Below are 19,019 nucleotides of genomic sequence, written 5' to 3' on the forward strand. Positions count from 1 at the left end.
TCTAAACCTGTTGGAATCATTAAAATCGTGCAAACAACATCTAAATCCCCTCAATCTTCATCTTTCAAGGTAAATTTTTCTAAACTCTCTATTTCATTGTTTTTGAACATAGGATTAGTTTCAATAGTTCTAGGTTGAAATAGTGATCGGGCATTGCTTATTTAGGGATTAGAAAACTAGATGTTACAACTAATTTCATCAAAAACACAGAATTTTTCAAAATTTTTAAATTTTCGAAATAAAAAAAATGTTATTTTTCAAATTATTGTGTTTTGATTAAATTATGTTGTTGTTATGAAAAACTATACATATATTGTTTCTCAAAACCATATTTTTCAAAAGTTTTTCAAAAACTTTGCCATTAAGATTGATTAGAGAATCTTGAAATATTGAGGACTCATTTGAGTTTGGGATTAATTGAATTGCATACATTTGTTTTAAAATTGCATGTTATTCTATCTATTCTGATTTCCTTCACCATGTCAAATCCTAAATGTCCTAGGTCTTCATCTAGTCATTCTAGTCGTCAACCAAATCCTCCTCCTATTCCTCAAAATCCTATTCCAAATCTTGATCCTAACTTGACTATCCAAAATTCTTGTTTCAATCAACCGGGTCCTAAAGATTATCGTTATTGGTTTTACCAATATTTTGACTCGTATAAGATTAGGGAAGAACGTATCCCATCTCTTCAAACTATGGTTGACATTAACTTTAAATATCTCCCTATCTTGCACGAATGGAAATTTGATAAACTTTTCGAACTTGAACCCATTGTCTATCATCAACTTGTTCGTATCTTCTACTGTAATGCCGTTTGTATCAAAAATCGTGACAAAACCAAAACCATAGGAGTGCGTTCCTACCTCCTAGGTTAATATTTCCATCTTGATCCGGATTATATAGCCAATGCCTTAGGCTTGGATAATGAAGGTTTATCAAACGAAAAACAAGTTTTAGGCTCACGATATAAACGTAATGATAGTGCAAGTGTTTTAGATCTCCATGAGTGTTCCTTCATCTCATGATCACTTGGTGGTTTCGACATCCGGGGGTCGATATTCAACTCTTAGAGCTTTAGATCTTTGGTGGTTGCACTGTTTTGAAAACAATATAAAAATAAACCTCTCCGAGATTATCTTTGCTGAAATTGTTGAAACCGTTAACCTAGTGCCAAATAAGAAACTCTGTTCTTCACTAGTTTACGGTTGTATTCTTAGTAATCTCTTTTCTAAAGCTGAACTCCGAGTTGGTCTAGATGCCTCATTTCCTCTTAAGAAACAAATCAATCTTCTTTCTTTAACAAGAGCGGGATGGGTCAAAAATAAGGAAACCGGGTGCATGGGTTCGATCTTCTACTCGGGAGCTAGTTCTTCACAAGCTCCACCCGAAGCTGACGAAGATCCGAGTTTGAACAATTAATGAGGGATATTGATGAAGCTGAAGAAGAACTGAACAACCCGAGGAGCACGCACAACAATCGACTCAAATGCCTCCATATTTTCAATCCTTTATGGAGACATTTGATTTCCGTTATGCTAATGGATTCACGCTTTTCCTCTATAGAGTCTCATTTATCCACAATGGGAGCTCAACAATTAGAGATTCTTCAGGAGATGCGTGCAAACAATGAAGCAACCAATGCTCGTATTAATGAACTAACTCATGAAATGGCTGCTATGCGAGCCCGTTTTCCTCCTACCGATCCGGATGCTTGATTTTATGTTTAGCTTTAAAACTTTGACACAAAATATTGTTTCAACATTTGAATTGTTTGATTTTGTGGATTGTTGGATTTTGGATTTATGGATAATGTGAACTTATGTTTGGTGTGTTTTATTCGTTATTGCATCATTTACATCATTATTAGCAATATGACCAATTTTGCCATATCACATTATTTATGAATATTGATGAAACTAATGGCTAACCTCTCTTTTGATTGTGATCTTAGTAGCTTAAGCTTATAATTAATAAATCAATTGGCTAAATGATTTCAAAACCTTGTTTTACAATGTCTTTTTGATTTAACAAAAAGGGGGAGAAGAATAGGGTTAAATGTTTTACATAATAAATTGAAGAAGTGTTAAAGTAAGGGGGAGTAATTTCAAAACTTGATTCAAAAATCTTAAAATTACTAAAATGTTTGTTATATCAAAAAGGGGGAGATTGTTGAAACATTTTGATATTTCGATATAACAAATTAAGTTAAATGGATTTTAAGATTTTCCAAATGATTTTCTAAGTATATTCGATATAACTATTCGAATATCAAAACATTACTCCAAATATTTCTAAATCATTTTTAATCCTTAAGTGTAAAATTAAGTTTTAATCATAAAACAATTTCAAAATAATCTTACAAAGTATTTCGAACCAATTCAAAGCCAAAAATTCCAGATTGCTCAGAGGGAACCGATTCCCCCCCATAGGAGGAACCGATTCCCCCTAAATGGTTTTGGCTCCGAGATTTCCAGAATGCTCGGAGGGAACCAATTCCCCCATAGGAGGAACCGATTCCCCCCTAGACAGTTTTGTTCCGAGAATTCCAGTATGCTCGGAGGGAACCGATCCCCCCCAAGGGGGTACTGATTCCCCCTTGTACAACGGTCGAAATATTTGAATTTTACACTTAGGAACCGATTCCCTTCAAGGGGGAACCGATTCCCCCACGCTCCAAGCTTTTATTAAATGTTTTCACACTAAAACGGCTATAATATCTTCTCTAATCATCCCCAACGTTCAGAAGTGATCCAAGGTGTATTTAAGCAAGCTTAGAAGCCATTGATCAACAACAAGAAACATCAAGCAACTAGAATCAAGAGAGAATCAAAGAGAAAGCATCAAACCTCAAGTTTGAGCATTTCAAGCCTATTTTCATTCAATATTCATTTTGCTTTCAAGAACACTTTTTGTGCTCAATTGTATTCATCTTTGAGTGTTCTTTTCTTTATTCTAGAATTGTGCAAACATCTTACCTTGTGAGGTTTTCTTGTAAGTTTGCAAATTTGTAATCTTCTCTTTGAGAAAAGAGTGTTCTCAAGAGTTGGGGTATACTCTTGAGGGAATCGTAAGGTTATCTCTTTGGCCTCAAAAGAAAGAACAAATTAGTGAATTTGTTGGAAAATCCTTAGTGTGGATAGCTAAGGTAGTGGACGTAGACTTTGTTTGAGAAAGTCGAACCACTGTAAATCGCTGTGCAATTACTTTCAATTTTCTGCAAAAGCTTCCACAAAATTTTTTATTGCCAATTCACCCCCTCTTGGCCAATTTCGGCATTCGATTAACTCAACACTTTGATTAACACTTAAAGTGGATAATGATGTAACAATAATAATATTTTTTAATTTTATAAAATTTTATATATTTTATCAATTTAATCCTAATTCAAGATAATTTAATAAATTTAACAATTAATATTTAAAAATCCTATCAGTTTGATCCTTCTCATATTTCTCTTTGTTATTTTCATTCATAGAATTCATCATTGACCACCATATCAATCATCATTTGTGACTTTCATCGATGATCGTTAGATCCTAAAATCTATTGATCCTTTTTGACCTTATAAACATGAATTTAACATATGTTTCATTGAAAAATATTTAAATTTTATATTCTTTTATAAAAAAAATAAATTATAAAATAGGATTTTTCAACTCGATTAGTCAAAATTTGTTGACTTTACTCAATTCGACCAAATACTCACCCATACTTCATAGTTGAATCATTGAGGCATAATTCTTCCCCAAAAAATAGTTAGTGATTAAAATAATTTTTTTTTTGATAATTTAGTGATCAATATGTTATTTTACCCTTATTTTTCCTAATCTGTTCTTTTTTAAAATAAATAAAAATAATAATATAGGACGATAGCACTTAAAACTATTTTCTTGTGTCAACTACCTCTCTTCCCTTACCTACATCTTCTCAACGAACTCTCTCCATTCTCCACCTGCCTCTCTCCCCCGATCAATCAATCCTTCCATTTGTTCACCCTTTTCCAGAGCTTCAATGTCAGATCACAACCCCAAAGAGCCTAACATCAACACCCTTGGCATCGATCTCACTGAGCTCATCCTCTCTTCACTCCCTATCCCTTCCCTCCTCCGAGCTTCCTCGGTTTGCAATCTTTGGCGCTCTCTCATTTCCTCCCCTACTTTCACTTCCCCTACCCTTTCCTCCCCTTGGTTCTTCCTCTTCGGTCTCCACAACACTTCTTCTAGAAACAACCAGTCTTTTGCCTTCGACCCTTTATCCAATTCCTGGTTTCGTCTCCCTTCCCTCCATGACGACTCCTCTTCCTCTTCTTTTTTGGGTTCCGGTGGCTTCCTTTTCACTACCACACCTAAATTTAGCTACACCCCACTTCTCAAATCGTCTTGGCATTTAACCTCGCCGTTGAAGTACTCTAGGGTTAATCCTCTTCTGGGTGTTTTCCATGACGGTTCTTCTGGTGTCCGCGTCTTCAAATTCATCGTCGTTGGTGGGGTCAGGTTTATTGGTGGCTTGGTCGATATTGAAGATAGGCTGGCTGTTGAAATCTACGACCCGAATCACGATTCTTGGGAGTTTTGCCCTGCTTTGCCGGCCGATTTCAGGTCCGGGAACTCCAGCCAGTCCCTTTCATCAGCTTTGCTTAAAGGCAAGTTCTATGTCTTTGGGATCTACTCTGGCTTTGTTTCCTCTTTCGATTTGCAAAATCACGTTTGGAGCGAAGTTCAAACTCTGAGGCCACCTGGGGTCATTTTTTCCTTCATGATTTCGTGCAATGACATGCTTGTTTTGGCCGGGATGTGCAATGCGCCGCGTGGGCCGTCGTTCAATATATGGAGAATCAATGAAAAGACGATGGAATTGAGTGAGGTCTCCCTCATGCCTCAGAGCCTGTTATACAGTTTAGTTGATGACGAGGAAGATGACAAGTTTGCGAGCTTGAAATGCGTGGGGATGGGTAATCTTATATACGTTTTCAATGAAGAGTATCACCAAAAGTACCCTGCTTGTCTCTGTGAAATCAGTGCTGATAATGGGAAGTGCAGTTGGAGGAGAGTGCCTCAATTGCCATCACCCGTTAACAAGTTTCATAAAGTTATTAGCTTTTGTTCAACCGTTTCTTTGACCCATATTTTTCACTGACCCATTTCCAGAATTACTTGGACTTTTGGTAAGTTTGAACCTTGAATTACCTTTCCTTAGCTTATTGTATGCTTGATGAAGTGTTATTTGCATTTAGCTGTGTTATTTGAGTGATCATAATTGTGATGATGATTAGTTAAACCTTCTTTCTTTTTAAGTGTTCTTGAATGAATAGGTTAGCCATTAGTGTTGCTGAAGTGGTCTTGAATGAATCTATCAAGTTTATTAATGGATGCATTGGGTATTTAGCAACTAAAAGAAAAAGAAAAACGGTAGTTAACTAAATATGGTGCATAGGCATGTAAGTTCTAGCAACTAATTGCAGATTTGGCTTGGTAACATGCATTAAAAATCAAGTATGAATGTTCGTCATTTAAACACAAGTGAATTTTGTCAGATTCTGGTTAATTGTTTTCTCATTCTCTGGGTGACCAAGCTTAATGTGAAGTTATCAATATTAATTATAAAAAAAATATTAAAGTTCATATTGTTTTTCATACTATAGTCTTAATTGAGCCTTCCCATCTCATTCATGAGCAGTTGACTTCATGATTGTTTCATATATGTATCAATCTACTCAAGATGCCATAAAAATATCTCAACTGAAATTTCTGTGTTTTCCATTTGAGGCTAAGGTGTCTTCGTTTTTTGTCTTTCATTTCTTTTATTACCTTGGTAGGTGCAAATCTAAGGTACCTATTGAACCTTCAACCGTGAATCTAATTACTAGAGTCAAAGACAATGATGCCTCTGCCAATAGTTTATCTGAAAACATTTGATGATCAATTAGCTGATTTACTTCTAGAAATGAGTTTCTTCATTATAGCAAAAGAGAGAAAACAATGCAGGATAAAATATCTATGTATGGTATTTGCATGACTATCAATTACCAATCTATAGCCCTGAGAAATATTGTTTCTCCTAATCCAATTTTTGGCACTTTAAGCTGTTCAAATGGTTGATATTACCGGCTTTTTTATCTTTCGACAGCTTGCGCGTAGTAGCGAGTGTTCAAGAATCCAATATGGTGGCCGTGAAATTTAGAGGTTTTATGAAGAGAGGAGACGAGATTGCAGATGGTGGTACTGTATACTTGTTCATCCTCCAACCCTGGCATGTTAATATTTATAGAACACTGAGAGGGAGTCTCACAAGGAAACAAAGGTCACAAAGTCTTTCTTTGATTGATCATCCTTTGGGATTGGTCCTCTTATTACAGTTAATCATGTTGGTGTCTGTTTATATTGAAGATATGAAGTTGTTCTTAAATCCTTAAGAATATCAGTTGAGTAAAATTTGCATAGCGTTCATATTCAGAACTGATGATATGAACAATCAATGGTGCAACCAGATGTATAATTAAAACTGAATTTAAACATTAAATAAATTTCAAAAATAATAATATTCTATAAGAAATTTGCATTTGATTAAATAGTATTGCTGTTTATAAGTTGAAAATTTTAAAAATTATTTTGACTGCTGAATTCTTTCGTTGCCTCCGTTCGATTGATATCAACTTCTAAAGAGATGTAGGACTCTATCAAAGAAATATTCTCAAATGATGGTAACAATTCTTGATTTCTTTCTTTCTTTGTTTTAACAACTTGTGGACTCTTATCAGAATCCTAGGAGATACTGAATTTTGGTGAGAGTATGAGAAGTGGGAATGGGAATTTGTTTTCAGGGGATTCTTCCCCCTGATTCTTTAGCACCAAGAATTGCCCCCAAAACCACAGAAGCTTCAAGAAAACAGTCTTATGGACATGAATGAATTCTAAATGATCCAACCCCACATCTGTTAGTCCTTCACTGTTTATATCCACAACTTGACCAGCCACTAACCCTGGTGATTAGTCGGTTTTCCTCTTCGAAGATCATCGTTGTCCATGGACGGGAAATCATCATGGATCAGACATGGTGTGAATCATTTCAACAACACAAGCTGCTGGCAAAGCCTTGGATTCCTGGCTGCTAACAAGCTCACAAGCAGCTAAACAAAGCAATGGACGGACCCTTTTGTTGCCTGCTAAAAGTGAGTAGCGGATTGCTGCATAGATTTTAATAGGGTCACGCAGTGGAACAACCAAGTCCAGGGCCTGGTTTATCGTAGTGGCCTTTTGAATCATGTAAGATTTGAAATCAAAGCTTGGATTTTGAAGGTGCTGCTCTTCTTTCTTGACAGTGTCTCCTTTGATAAAGACAGCTGAAATTGAAGGAAGAGAAGTAAAGTCGTGAGCTTTTGGGGTCGAAGATGACAGATTCAAAAGGAGGTTGAATGTAAGAATCTCCAGGCAGACGAGGAAACTCAGAATAACAAACTCTTCTATAATATAAATCAGAGGAGAAAGTCGAAGGAGGAGAGGGAGAGGAGAGACACCTTATAGGCGGGGAAAAACGACTCCAGAAAAAGTTCTAATGGTTGGATGAGGAGGTCAAACTGACCAGAGTCAAAAGGGGTCGAGAAGGGATTAGAGGGTGGTATTTAGGTATTTTAGAGATTTTAATTATTAGGGTAAAATATACGAATGATCCCTCAAGTATAAAAGTTATAAAATAGTTCATGATTATAAGATGTTTTGTTGAGTCTCATAATTATTAAATGTTATAAAATTGTCACTTGACTATTCATAGATTTTAAACTCATATTTTTCATTAAAAATTGACGATAGTCTGCGGTGGATGATAACCTACTTACCAAGATATGGTAATATCACATTTTAATGATGTCCACTAATACCGCTGCATCTTTCAAGCGATGGTTCTAAAAAACAATTTTTAAGCATTGGCTCGATGACAAAATGTAAACTTTTCAAATTTTATCATATCTCAGTCAACGAGTTAATGTTCAGCTCAGACGACTACCAAAAGGATAAGTTTGAAATATATGAGTAATCAGATAACCAATTTATAACTTTTAATAATCGAGAGACTCAAGAAAACAACACCCTATAGTCAGGTGACTATTTTATAATTTTTAATAATTGAGGGACTCAACAAAGTAACGTCTTATAGTTAGTAAATTATTTTATAACTTTTAATAGTCGAAAGACTAAATAAAATAATATCCTATAGTCGCGGGACCATTTGTATATTTTACCCTAATAATTATTATTATTTTAAATTATATTTACCATTAAATATTAATAAATGTGTCATATCATAATAATAATAATAACAATCCATGATGAGTCATCAAAGTTTAATGATTAAATTAAAAAATTAAATTTCATGATCAAAATATGAGTGAGAAAATAATTTAATGATGAATGGTGTAATTTGTCATTAAATGTCACACACACACACACATATATATATATATATGAGTTAAGATCTACTTACACAATGTAAAACGAGTTTTACATTATTTATACTTTCTACACTATATATATATATATATATATATATATATATATATTTGTAACTTTTAATGTTAAGATAGATTATTGTGTTTGATAATGGATTAATAAATAAAAAATAAAAAACGAGGATTCAAAATATATATATATATATATATATATATGCAACTTTTATGTTTTATCACTTCTCTTTAACATATTAAATTAATTTTTATAATTATTTTTCCAAAATAATAGGAATATATGTACTCCCTTGTGTCGTGCGGCTTAATATATCCACCTCTGAATTCTGATCGTGGTGTCATCAGTTTCACTTTCTAAACGTCAAGTCAAAAGTTTATTTAAATATAGTAATTTAATTTTGAATGTATATGACAATATTATTGAAAAAATGACATATATAATTATATTTATGGAAAAAAATATTCGCACGATTTCAGTTCTAGGTTAGTTCATAATGCTTCATTCTTTATAAGACGACGCATCGTTTTCATTAATATTAAAAATAAAAATGAATCAACTATTAATTATTTAATTTTGAATAAATCCTTGTCTATATCAATTTTAGGAAATATTATATACAAAGTCAACATATTAAAATATTACGTTTTAATTTTTCAACAACATTATTGGGTAACCATATATATATATATATATATATTAAAGTAAGGTACACACATAGATAAAAAATTATATAATATGTCGTTACAAATGTACTTTAATTTAATATATTAGATTATTATAAATGTGAATTATTTTAATGAAAATATCAATAAATTTTTTATTATAGTTTATATTAATTTTAAATTTTATAATTTATTAAGTGATATCGATGGTAAAAGAGTGTTTTTTTAAGTTTTGGGTTTAAGCAATTGCGTTCAAGGATGAATGCATAATTTGATGTTGTGGGGGTAAACTTATAAAATTTTAGAAGATGACAAAAAATAGATTTTCAATAAAAAATACAATTAAAAAATCTAAAACATATGGTATTTTAGATTTTTGGAGGCGAATGTCCCTGTTTGCCCTTTCTCAGTCCATCTCTACATATGCCTATAAGATGTGTACATTCATTGTCAATAAATTAAGAAAACTCTAAACATATATTATTTTATATTTACCTAAACTAATAAAAATTAAAATTTTCATATTTCTAAGATTATAAATAAATGAAGAATTTATTAAAGCCAATGGTTCAAGTGTTGAAAAGTCAAGCATGGAAGGTGGCACAAGTAGGCCAAAATTCGGTGATTTAATGCACCGAATTCGGTGCTATTTTTTTAAATAGAAATAGAAATATTGTAACTTTAGTCATTGCATTTTTAGGGTATTTACAAGATTAATCTCTAAGCTTCAACTATAAATACCCTAACCCATTTAGCTTCAAAATCATCCCAAATCATTTCATTCTCCCAATACTAAAGAGTTTAGAGAGTTTTCTTGTGAGTTGTGAGTGTTTTGTAAACACCTGTAATTTTTCTCTCTTTAATAAAAGATCTGCAGCAGTCCGGAGACGTAGGCATAATTGGCTGAACTCCGTTATCAATTTCGGGTATTATTTTTTCACTTTTATTTCGCATTCTCACTAATCTGGTTATAGGAAAATTACTCATTCTCATTTTATTTCCCAACAACTACTATCATAGCTTTTGGTTGTGAATTTTGTCAATTTTTCTGTGAGGTTATTATTCATTATTATTCATAACTATTCACGTAAATAGTAAATTTCGTGAATAGTAAAAAAATTATCGACGATACGAATTTGTCGACGAAGATGTTCTAATACACGGTGGTTCGCAAGAATTGTCAGAAACGATCCAAACGAAGCCAGATTCGAGTGGGAGCCATGGTTGCAGATGAAGGGAAGGTGAAAATTGAAAAGTTTGATGGTGCGGACTTTGGCTTTTGGAAGATGCAGATTGAAGATTTTATGTACCAGAAAAATCTATATCAACCTCTATTAGGAAAGCAACCAGAGGGCATGAAGAATGAAGACTGGGCTCTTCTCGACAGACAATCCCTCGGAGTTATCCGACTGACGTTGTCCCGAAATGTTGTTTTCAACATAGCAAAGGAAAAGACCACGGCAGGTCTTATGGAGGCTCTCTCCAGTATGTATGAGAAGTCATCGGCCTCAAACAAAGTTCATTTGATGAGGCAATTATTCAATTTGCGGATGGAGGAAGGGGCACCAGTGACTCAACACCTAAATGAACTCAACACAATCACAAGCCAGTTGAGTTCCGTGGAAATTGAATTCGATGATGAAGTTCGAGCTTTAATTCTTTTGTCATCTCTACCAGACAGTTGGAATGCTAATGTTACAGCAGTCAGCAACTCATCGGGAAACAATAAATTAAAATTCGACGATGTTTGGGATCTGGTATTGAGTGAAGAAATTCGACAGAGTCTAGAGGGAGAACTTCATAAAGAAATTCAAATCGTGGCAGATTGAAATCCAGAATGGAAAAATCAAGAACGGGAAAGAAAGATTTTACCTGTTATAATTGTGGCAAGAAGGGTCACTTTAAAAGAGATTGTCGAGCACTGAAGAAAGATACCGGCAAACAGGAATCTGCCAACATAACATAGGAGACAGGTGATGCCATGATTCTAAGCGTCAACAGTCTGATTTAATCATGGATCTTGGATTCAGGGGCATCTTTCCACTCCACCCCATGCCAAGAAATCATGGAGAATTATGTAAATGGTGATTTTGGGAAGGTTCATCTAGCTGATGATGAAACCTTGAAGATCTTCGGAAAAGGAGACATCCGACTAAAGTTGCCAAACCAGACCACCTGGAAGCTGAAAGGAGTGAGACATATTCCAGGCCTCAAAATAAATTTGATTTATGTAGGACAGCTTGATGGAGAAGGATATATCACAACCTTTTCAGGCTGTGAATGGAAGATTACCAAAGGAGCACTCGTCATTTCTCATGGTAAGAAGATTGGTACTCTCTATATAACCTCAAATTTAGACAATATCATTGCTGCAGCAGACGCTGATGGAAAATCAAACCTATGGCACCAAAGGCTTGACCATATGAGCGAGAAAGGGATGAAGACACTTTTGTCAAAAGGGAAGCTGCCGAATCTAAAGAATGTAGATGTCGGACTATGCGAGGATTGCATCTTTGGCAAACAAAAGAAAGTCAGCTTTGCAAAGAATGACAAGACACCCAAGGCAGAAAAGTTAGAGTTAGTTCATACTGATGTATGTGAACCATCTCCAGTTCAATCTCTTACAGGCTCATTATATTATGTCACCTTCATCGATAATTCTACAAAGAATGTGTGGGTTTATTTTCTGAAGAATAAATTAGAAGTCTTTGATACCTTCAGAAAATGGAAGGTCATTGTGGAAAATGAGACTGATTTGAAAGTTAAGCGGTTGAGGTCTGATAATTGAGGAGAATACAAAAATAGTAGATTCAGAGATTTCTACGCAAATAATGGGATCAAGATGGAGACAACAGTTCCCATGACACCGCAGCAGAATGGCGTAGCAGAGAGTATGAATAGAACTCTGAATAAACGTGCCAGAAGCATGAGGATACATGCCGGATTGCCCAAATTTCTATGGGCTGAAGCTATCAACACTACAACTTACCTGATCAACTGTGGGCCTTCAGTTCCTTTAGATGGAAGAATACTAGAGGAAGTTTAGAGCAAGAAAGAAATAAACCTTTCACACTTAAGAGTGTTTGGTTGTATTTCTTATGTACACATAGATTTTGCTGAAATAAGTAAACTTGATGCCAAGTCCAACAAATGTGTCTTTGTTGGTTATGGTGGTGATGAGTTTAGTTACCAATTTTGGGATTACGAAAATTGAAAGATCATCAGAAGTAGAGATGTCATTTTCAATGAAAATGTGATGAACAAATACAGGGAAACCATATAATCAAGTAGCTCCAATACCGAAGCTGAAACAAAGGAATTTGCTGAGTTCGAGGAGATTTCTAGAAATGATGCTCAAATCAGTCCTGAAGCAGTTCAAGAAGAACCAGGCACACCGGAACTAAGACACTCCTCTAGAATTCCTAAATCAACCCAGCGTTATTCGCCTTCTCTACACTACTTGTTGCTGACTGACAATGGTGAACCAGAGTGCTATGATGAAGCAATGCAGGTAGAGGATTCAGTCAAGTGGGAGTCTTCTATGAAAGATGAGATGGACTCGCTTATGTCAAATCAGACGTGGGAATTAGCTGAATTACCACCAGGCAAGAAAGCGCTCCATAACAAGTAGATCTACAGGATTAAAGAAGAGCACGATGGGAGCAAACGATACAAAGCAAGATTGGTTGTCAAAGGTTTTCAACAAAAGGAAGGTATTGACTACAATGAAATTTTCTCTCAAGTTGTAAAACTGTCTACAATCAGTCTGGTGTTGAAAATTGTAGCTGCAGAAAATTTACATCTTGAGCAGTTAGATGTAAAGAAAACTTTCCTTCATGGTGATTGGGAGGAAGAAATCTATATGATGCAACTAGAATGCTTCATAGAGGCAAACAAGAAAAACCTGGTATGCAGGTTGAAGAAGAACTTGTATGGTTTAAAACAAGCTCCTAGACAGTTGTATAAGAAGTTTGATAGCTTCATGGGTAGTAGTGGTTTTACCAGATGCCAAGCAGATCATTATTGCTACATCAAGAAGTTCGACAACAACTTCATTATTTTATTGTTGTATATTGATGACATGCTTGTTGCAGGTTCAGACATGCAAGAGATTATAAACTTGAAGCAAAAATTGTCGAAGCAGTTTGCAATGAAAGATCTGGGCACTACAAAGCAGATTCTAGGGATGAGGATCAAGAGATACACAAAGTCGGGGAATTTGACGTTATCACAGGCTGAGTATGTAACCCCCTAGACCCGGTCTGTGAGTTAGACTCAAACCTAAGTTGTCACATATCCCATTCAGAGGTTTTTTTTTTTTTTATCTTACAATACATTATATTAATAATACAGATATGTCCAAAATTATAGCAAATACATGTCACCAAACATAACTGAAAAACATATAGAAATATATGTTCGTACAAAATAAGTAGTTGATTTCCACTGATGCCAAATCTACTAGCTTACTGTCTGCTACTATCTGAAAAAGGGTAAAAACTACAGAATGAGCTAAAAAGCTCAGTGTGCTCCATACAGTATATAAGAAAAATATACAGATAAAATCTTTCAATGAAATCGGTTTATGCAATATGTTTTTATTTTTATTTTTAAAACATGAACACTACCCCCATCCGTTCACATCATAGTTGTGTAGGTTCCCCAGAACCATACACCCAACCGCACATGCCATTTAGACCCTGAGCACAAAGCCGAGAAGTCTGCAGATAATCTTCCTTCAACAATACCCCCCCAAATGACAATGAATGTATTAAATTGAAAACAATGATTAATCACTTAAAACATAACAAATATTTCATACTTAGAAACCATATGCAGAAATACGGAAATCAGAATTCAAATCAATAATTCAGATATCAGATAAGCAGATCTCAGAAATCGATATGAATACCTTAATTCAGAAGTTATATCAGAATATACAGCAAATCAAATATCAAATACTCGGTATTCAGATAAATTATTTAAATCAGTAATATAATACTGTTAGGAAACACACCTGTAACAGTCTGGGAAATCAGATAGGGAAGCCTATTACTGGGTATGTCGATCACGTTCTGCTGCAGCGCTAGACCCTACGAATTGGAAAAATCCTTATTGGAATCCTAATATAAATAATCTAAATATTATTTAAATAATATACTGAAACCTACGGGTAATTCTCGTATTACGCGGTTCAGACTGATCTGACGAATGGATAACACCGGACCTAATTGATCCTTGCTCAGGTGAAACACGAGTACCTTCATAAAATATTTTGTCGAATCAATTCCTTAACCAAAACTCTTAAAAATAATCAAAACATTAAGATACTAAGCCTTTTTGAGTTCACATGCTCGATTTGGGAATTTTGGGTCAGAATTTGGCAAAAATAGACTTCGGAATCAAACTCAGGACGTTGAAAAATATAAAGTATGACCTTTCGAAATTTCGAATTCTTGGTCAAAATTAAAGTCAACGAGGTTGACTGACGATTTGGAGACTTTCGGGTTTGAATTTAGCAAAACGGACCCCAAAAACGGATTTGGAACGTCGAAAACTATCAGGATAGGTATTCTTGGTCAAAAACAAAGGTCGTCTAATAGCTGGTCAAAGCCGGTCAAAGTTCTGGTCAAAGGAGGTCAACAAACTGTCAAACATTTTACACAAATAGAACCCTTTTTAAAAAAATTACCAAAATAGCACCCATTTCGAATTAATTCCCAGAATAGCACCAAAACCGAATTAATTCCCAGAATAGCACCGGTCAACGGTCAACGGTCAACGGGTCGGGTCGGGTCAACGGGTCGGGTAAACGGGTAAACGGGTCGTGACCGGTCAAACCGGTCAAAACCGGTTCAAAACCGGTTAAACCGGTCAAAACCGGTTTCCAGCGTTCACTCGCCTGCGGCGGCGCGTGTGGGCGCGTGCGACGTCCTCCGGGGCTCTAAAAATCACGGAAAAATTTCTAAAAATTATTTTGAGCGATTTCGAGATACTTACAAAGATCGGTTCAAATTTTTGAACGGCGGAGAGCTCGATTTCGACTCGGCCGAATCTTTGACTGATCCACCTCCCCACGCGCTGCCGTCAACGGAGATCGAGGATGACACCGGCGGACTCGGAACGGCACAAGGAACACGATGGTGCGGGAGGTGTTGTAAAAGGAGCAACGATCGACGATGAATTTAGGATTTTCTAGGCGATTGAGCTTAAAAAAAAACGTCGATGCTTTGACTTGAAATTCACGACGTTTGGCAGCGTTTCGCTTCAATTAAATTGAGGGGATTGTTCCTGACTCGATAACGAACACGATGGTACTTTCAAAACGACGATCGGAATTCGGACGGTGTCAGAATCGTCGTCGGAAGTTGAGGTGCGTGGGGTAAAAACTTAGCAAATTGTTCTGGTATGAAACCAGAATCAATTTGCACGCATATAAGAAGAAGAACAATCTGCCGACACTCCTTGGCATTATTCAGTGATTGGTCACTGAATTTTCTCCACTTTTTAAAACATGCTACAAGTTTTAAAAACTTCCAATTAAATCCTCAAATTTCACCAATTAACTTAATTAAAACCTCAATTCCCAATTAAATATTATTTTAAAATTTTCGGGTTGTTACAATTCTCCCCCTCTACAAGAAATTTCGTCCTCGAAATTTACCTTATGAAAACAGATGAGGAAATTGGATCTCCATTGACTCCAATGTCTCCCAAGTAGCTTCTGAGGGGCTACTATTACTCCACTGAACTTTGACCATTGGAATACGCCTATTCCGAAGAACTCGCTCATCCCTCTCTAAAACCTGAACAGGCTCCTCCTCATATGACAAATCAGGTCTCAGCTCTACCTCATCAACCTGAATGATGTGATCTGGATCTGGACGGTATCGCCTCAACATAGAAACATGAAAAACATTATGAATACGACTGAGCTGGGAAGGCAACTCAAGCTGATAAGCAACAGGTCCAACTTTCTTCAGAATACGATACGGCCCAATAAATCGCGGACTCAGTTTACCTTTACGTCCAAATCTCAATACCTTCTTCCATGGAGATACCTTGAGAAAAACCTGATCTTCAACCTCAACTCGATATCCTTACGTCGCTTATCTGCGTATGACTTCTGCCTATCAAATGCCTCTCTTAAGCGATCACGGATCAGTCTGACAGTATCTTCAGTTTCTCGAACCAAATCTGGACCCAAAGTTTTTCTATCATGTAACTCTGTCCAACATATAGGAGTACGACATCTACGTCCATACAGAGCCTCGTACGGTGCCATGCGAATACTTGCCTGATAACCATTATTGTAAGCAAACTCAGCTAATGGCAAGAAATCTTCCCAACTACCACGGAAATCAATCACACAGCCCCGTAACATATCCTCCAACACCTGAATCACTCGCTCAGACTGTCCATCAGTTTGAGGATGAAAAGCTGTACTGAAATTCAAACGAGTACCCAGAGCCTCGTGCAAAGCTTTCCAGAACCTGGAAGTGAATCTCGGATCTCGATCAGATATGATAGACAACGGAACACCATGAAGTCTAACGATCTCAGAAATATACAACTTAGCCAGTTTATCCAGAGAATAATTAACCCGAATAGGGATAAAGTGCGCTGACTTGGTGAGTCGATCAACAATCACCCAGATAGAATCCTTTTTGGAAGGAGTTAGAGGAAGACCAGTAACGAAGTCCATCGTAATACGCTCCCATTTCCACTCAGGAATCTTAATTGACTGTAATAATCCAGATGGATGTTGGTGCTCTGCCTTAACCTGCTGACAAGTCAAACACCTCGCCACAAAATCTGAAATATTTTTCTTCATACCAGTCCAAAAGTAGCGTTCTTTGAGATTATTGTACATTTTGTCCCCGCCAGGATGCATGGCATAAGGACTACTATGAGCTTCCTGAAGAATAACCCGTCTCAACTCATCATCTTTAGGGACGCAGTAACGACCGTGAAAACACAAAATACCATCCTGATCCACAGTATACTCCGAACTCGATCCTTGCTTAACTTGTTCAATAATGGAAAGCAACGAGTTATCAAGGAGTTGTTTAGCCTTAATCTCCTCGGCCAAAGTAGGTTTAACCTGTAACTCTGCTAACAAACTATTATCATCAAATAAGCTCAAGTTGGCAAATAAGGCTCTGAGATCTGATATCGCCTTACGGCTCAAGGCGTCTGCCACTACATTAGCCTTCCCTGGATGATATTCTATCTCAAAATCATAGTCCTTTAAAAGCTCCAACCAGCGACGCTGTCTCAAATTTAATTCTTTCTGAGTAAGTAGATACTTCAGACTCTTATGATCAGTATAGATATAACACTTTTCTCCGTAGAGGTAGTGTCTCCAGATCTTTAAAGCAAAAACCACAGCAGCTAATTCCAGATCGTGAGTAGGATAGTTACGCTCATGCGGCCTTAACTGACGTGACGCATAAGCGACAACTTTCCTATCTTGCATCAAAACACATCCTAATCCAGAATGAGAAGCATCACTGTAGACAGAAAAATCCTTCCCAGATTCAGGCTGAATCAACACTGGGGCTTGAGTTAGAACAGTCTTCAATTTCTCAAAGCTAGCTTGTTGGTCCTCAGACCAGACAAATGGAACATCTTTCCTTAATAGTTTCGTCAGAGGAGCTGCAATAAGGGAGAACCCCTCAACGAAACGACGATAGTAACCAGCTAAGCCCAAGAAACTACGGATCTCAGAGACGTTTCTAGGTTGCTTCCAGTTCAGAATAGCCTCCACTTTGCTTGGATCCACCTGAATGCCATCAGCGGAGACGATATGTCCAAGAAAAGTCACTTCGCTGAGCCAGAACTCACACTTGCTCAACTTAGCGTATAGCTTATTCTCCCTTAGAGTCTGAAGAACAATTCTTAAATGCTCCTCATGTTCTACTTCACTTCTAGAATACACCAGTATATCATCAATGAATACAACTACAAACCGGTCCAAATAAGGTCGAAACACTCTATGCATCAGATCCATAAAAGCAGCAGGGGCATTAGTTAACCCGAATGACATCACTAAAAACTCATAGTGCCCATATCGAGTACGGAAAGCAGTTTTCGGAATATCCGAATCTTTCACTTTGAGTTGATAATAACCAGATCGTAAGTCTATCTTTGAAAAGATAGAAGCCCCTCGAAATTGGTCAAATAGATCGTCGATTCTGGGCAGAGGATATTTGTTTTTCACCGTGAGCTTGTTCAGTTTCCTATAATCGATACAGAGTCTCAACGTCCCATCTTTCTTCTTGACAAAGAGAACTGGGGCTCCCCACGGTGATACACTAGGTCGAATAAATCCCCTGTCCAACAACTCCTGAAGTTGAACTTTCAGTTCCTTAAGCTCCTTTGGGGCCATACGATAAGGAGCCATTGAAATCGGGGTGGAACCAGAATAGACTTCAATCACAAACTCGACTTCTCTATCAGGAGGTAATCCAGGCAACTCCTCGGGAAAAACATCAGAAAATTCCTTGACAATTCGGATGCTTTCAATATCGGATTGCGATCTCCTAGTGTCCAAAATATAAGCAAGAAACGCCTCGGAACCCTTCCTGATCATCTTCTCCGCTACCAAGGCAGACACAACATTCGTCAGAAATCCCCGTCGTTCCCCAATCATTACAATCTTTCGATTATCTGGGGTCTTCAGAACAGCTCTCTTAGTCTCAAAATCAATATTTACTCGATGTTTGTCCAACCAATCTACGCCAAGAATCAAATCGAACTCTTCAAAGGGTAACTCCATCAGGTCAGCCAGAAAAATCTCCCCATTGATCTCTATAGGGCACTCTCTAAAAATACGATCCAACACAATAGATTGACCTAAGGGACTTTGAACTATCACTGAACGCTCAGTATTCTC

At 36.5% G+C, this 19,019-nt stretch overlaps 2 protein-coding genes and 1 pseudogene across 3 annotated transcripts in view; 1 reads left to right on the forward strand and 2 right to left on the reverse strand.

The window, feature by feature from the left end:
* Positions 1–3,926: 3,926 nt before the first annotated feature.
* On the forward strand, positions 3,927–6,415 carry LOC120190786 (F-box/kelch-repeat protein At3g24760-like). Its single transcript, XM_039193840.1, has 2 exons — positions 3,927–5,167; positions 6,130–6,415. Exon 1 carries the CDS (start codon positions 4,015–4,017, stop codon positions 5,137–5,139), a length of 1,125 nt encoding a protein of 374 aa, XP_039049771.1. The 5' UTR covers positions 3,927–4,014; the 3' UTR covers positions 5,140–5,167; positions 6,130–6,415.
* A 404-nt stretch (positions 6,416–6,819) lies between these two features.
* Positions 6,820–11,431, reverse strand: LOC120190110 (annotated as a pseudogene).
* A 2,920-nt stretch (positions 11,432–14,351) lies between these two features.
* Positions 14,352–19,019, reverse strand: part of LOC120190790 (vesicle-associated membrane protein 722-like) — a 39,225-nt gene continuing 34,557 nt past the window's right edge. For both annotated transcript variants that reach the window (XM_039193842.1, XM_039193843.1), the window contains one exon: positions 14,352–14,362. The gene's annotated coding sequence lies outside the window, so the exon portion shown is untranslated. The remainder of the gene's footprint in view (positions 14,363–19,019) is intronic.

This window comes from Hibiscus syriacus, unplaced genomic scaffold (assembly GCF_006381635.1).
Source record: "Hibiscus syriacus cultivar Baekdansim isolate YM2019G1 unplaced genomic scaffold, ASM638163v2 tig00116962_pilon, whole genome shotgun sequence".
In the NCBI taxonomy this organism is placed as follows: domain Eukaryota; kingdom Viridiplantae; phylum Streptophyta; class Magnoliopsida; order Malvales; family Malvaceae; genus Hibiscus; species Hibiscus syriacus.

Bases quoted from the DNA above. Each gene is read 5' to 3' on its own strand.
- LOC120190786 (XM_039193840.1), top strand. From the start codon at position 4,015: ATGTCAGATCACAACCCCAAAGAGCCTAACATCAACACCCTTGGCATC.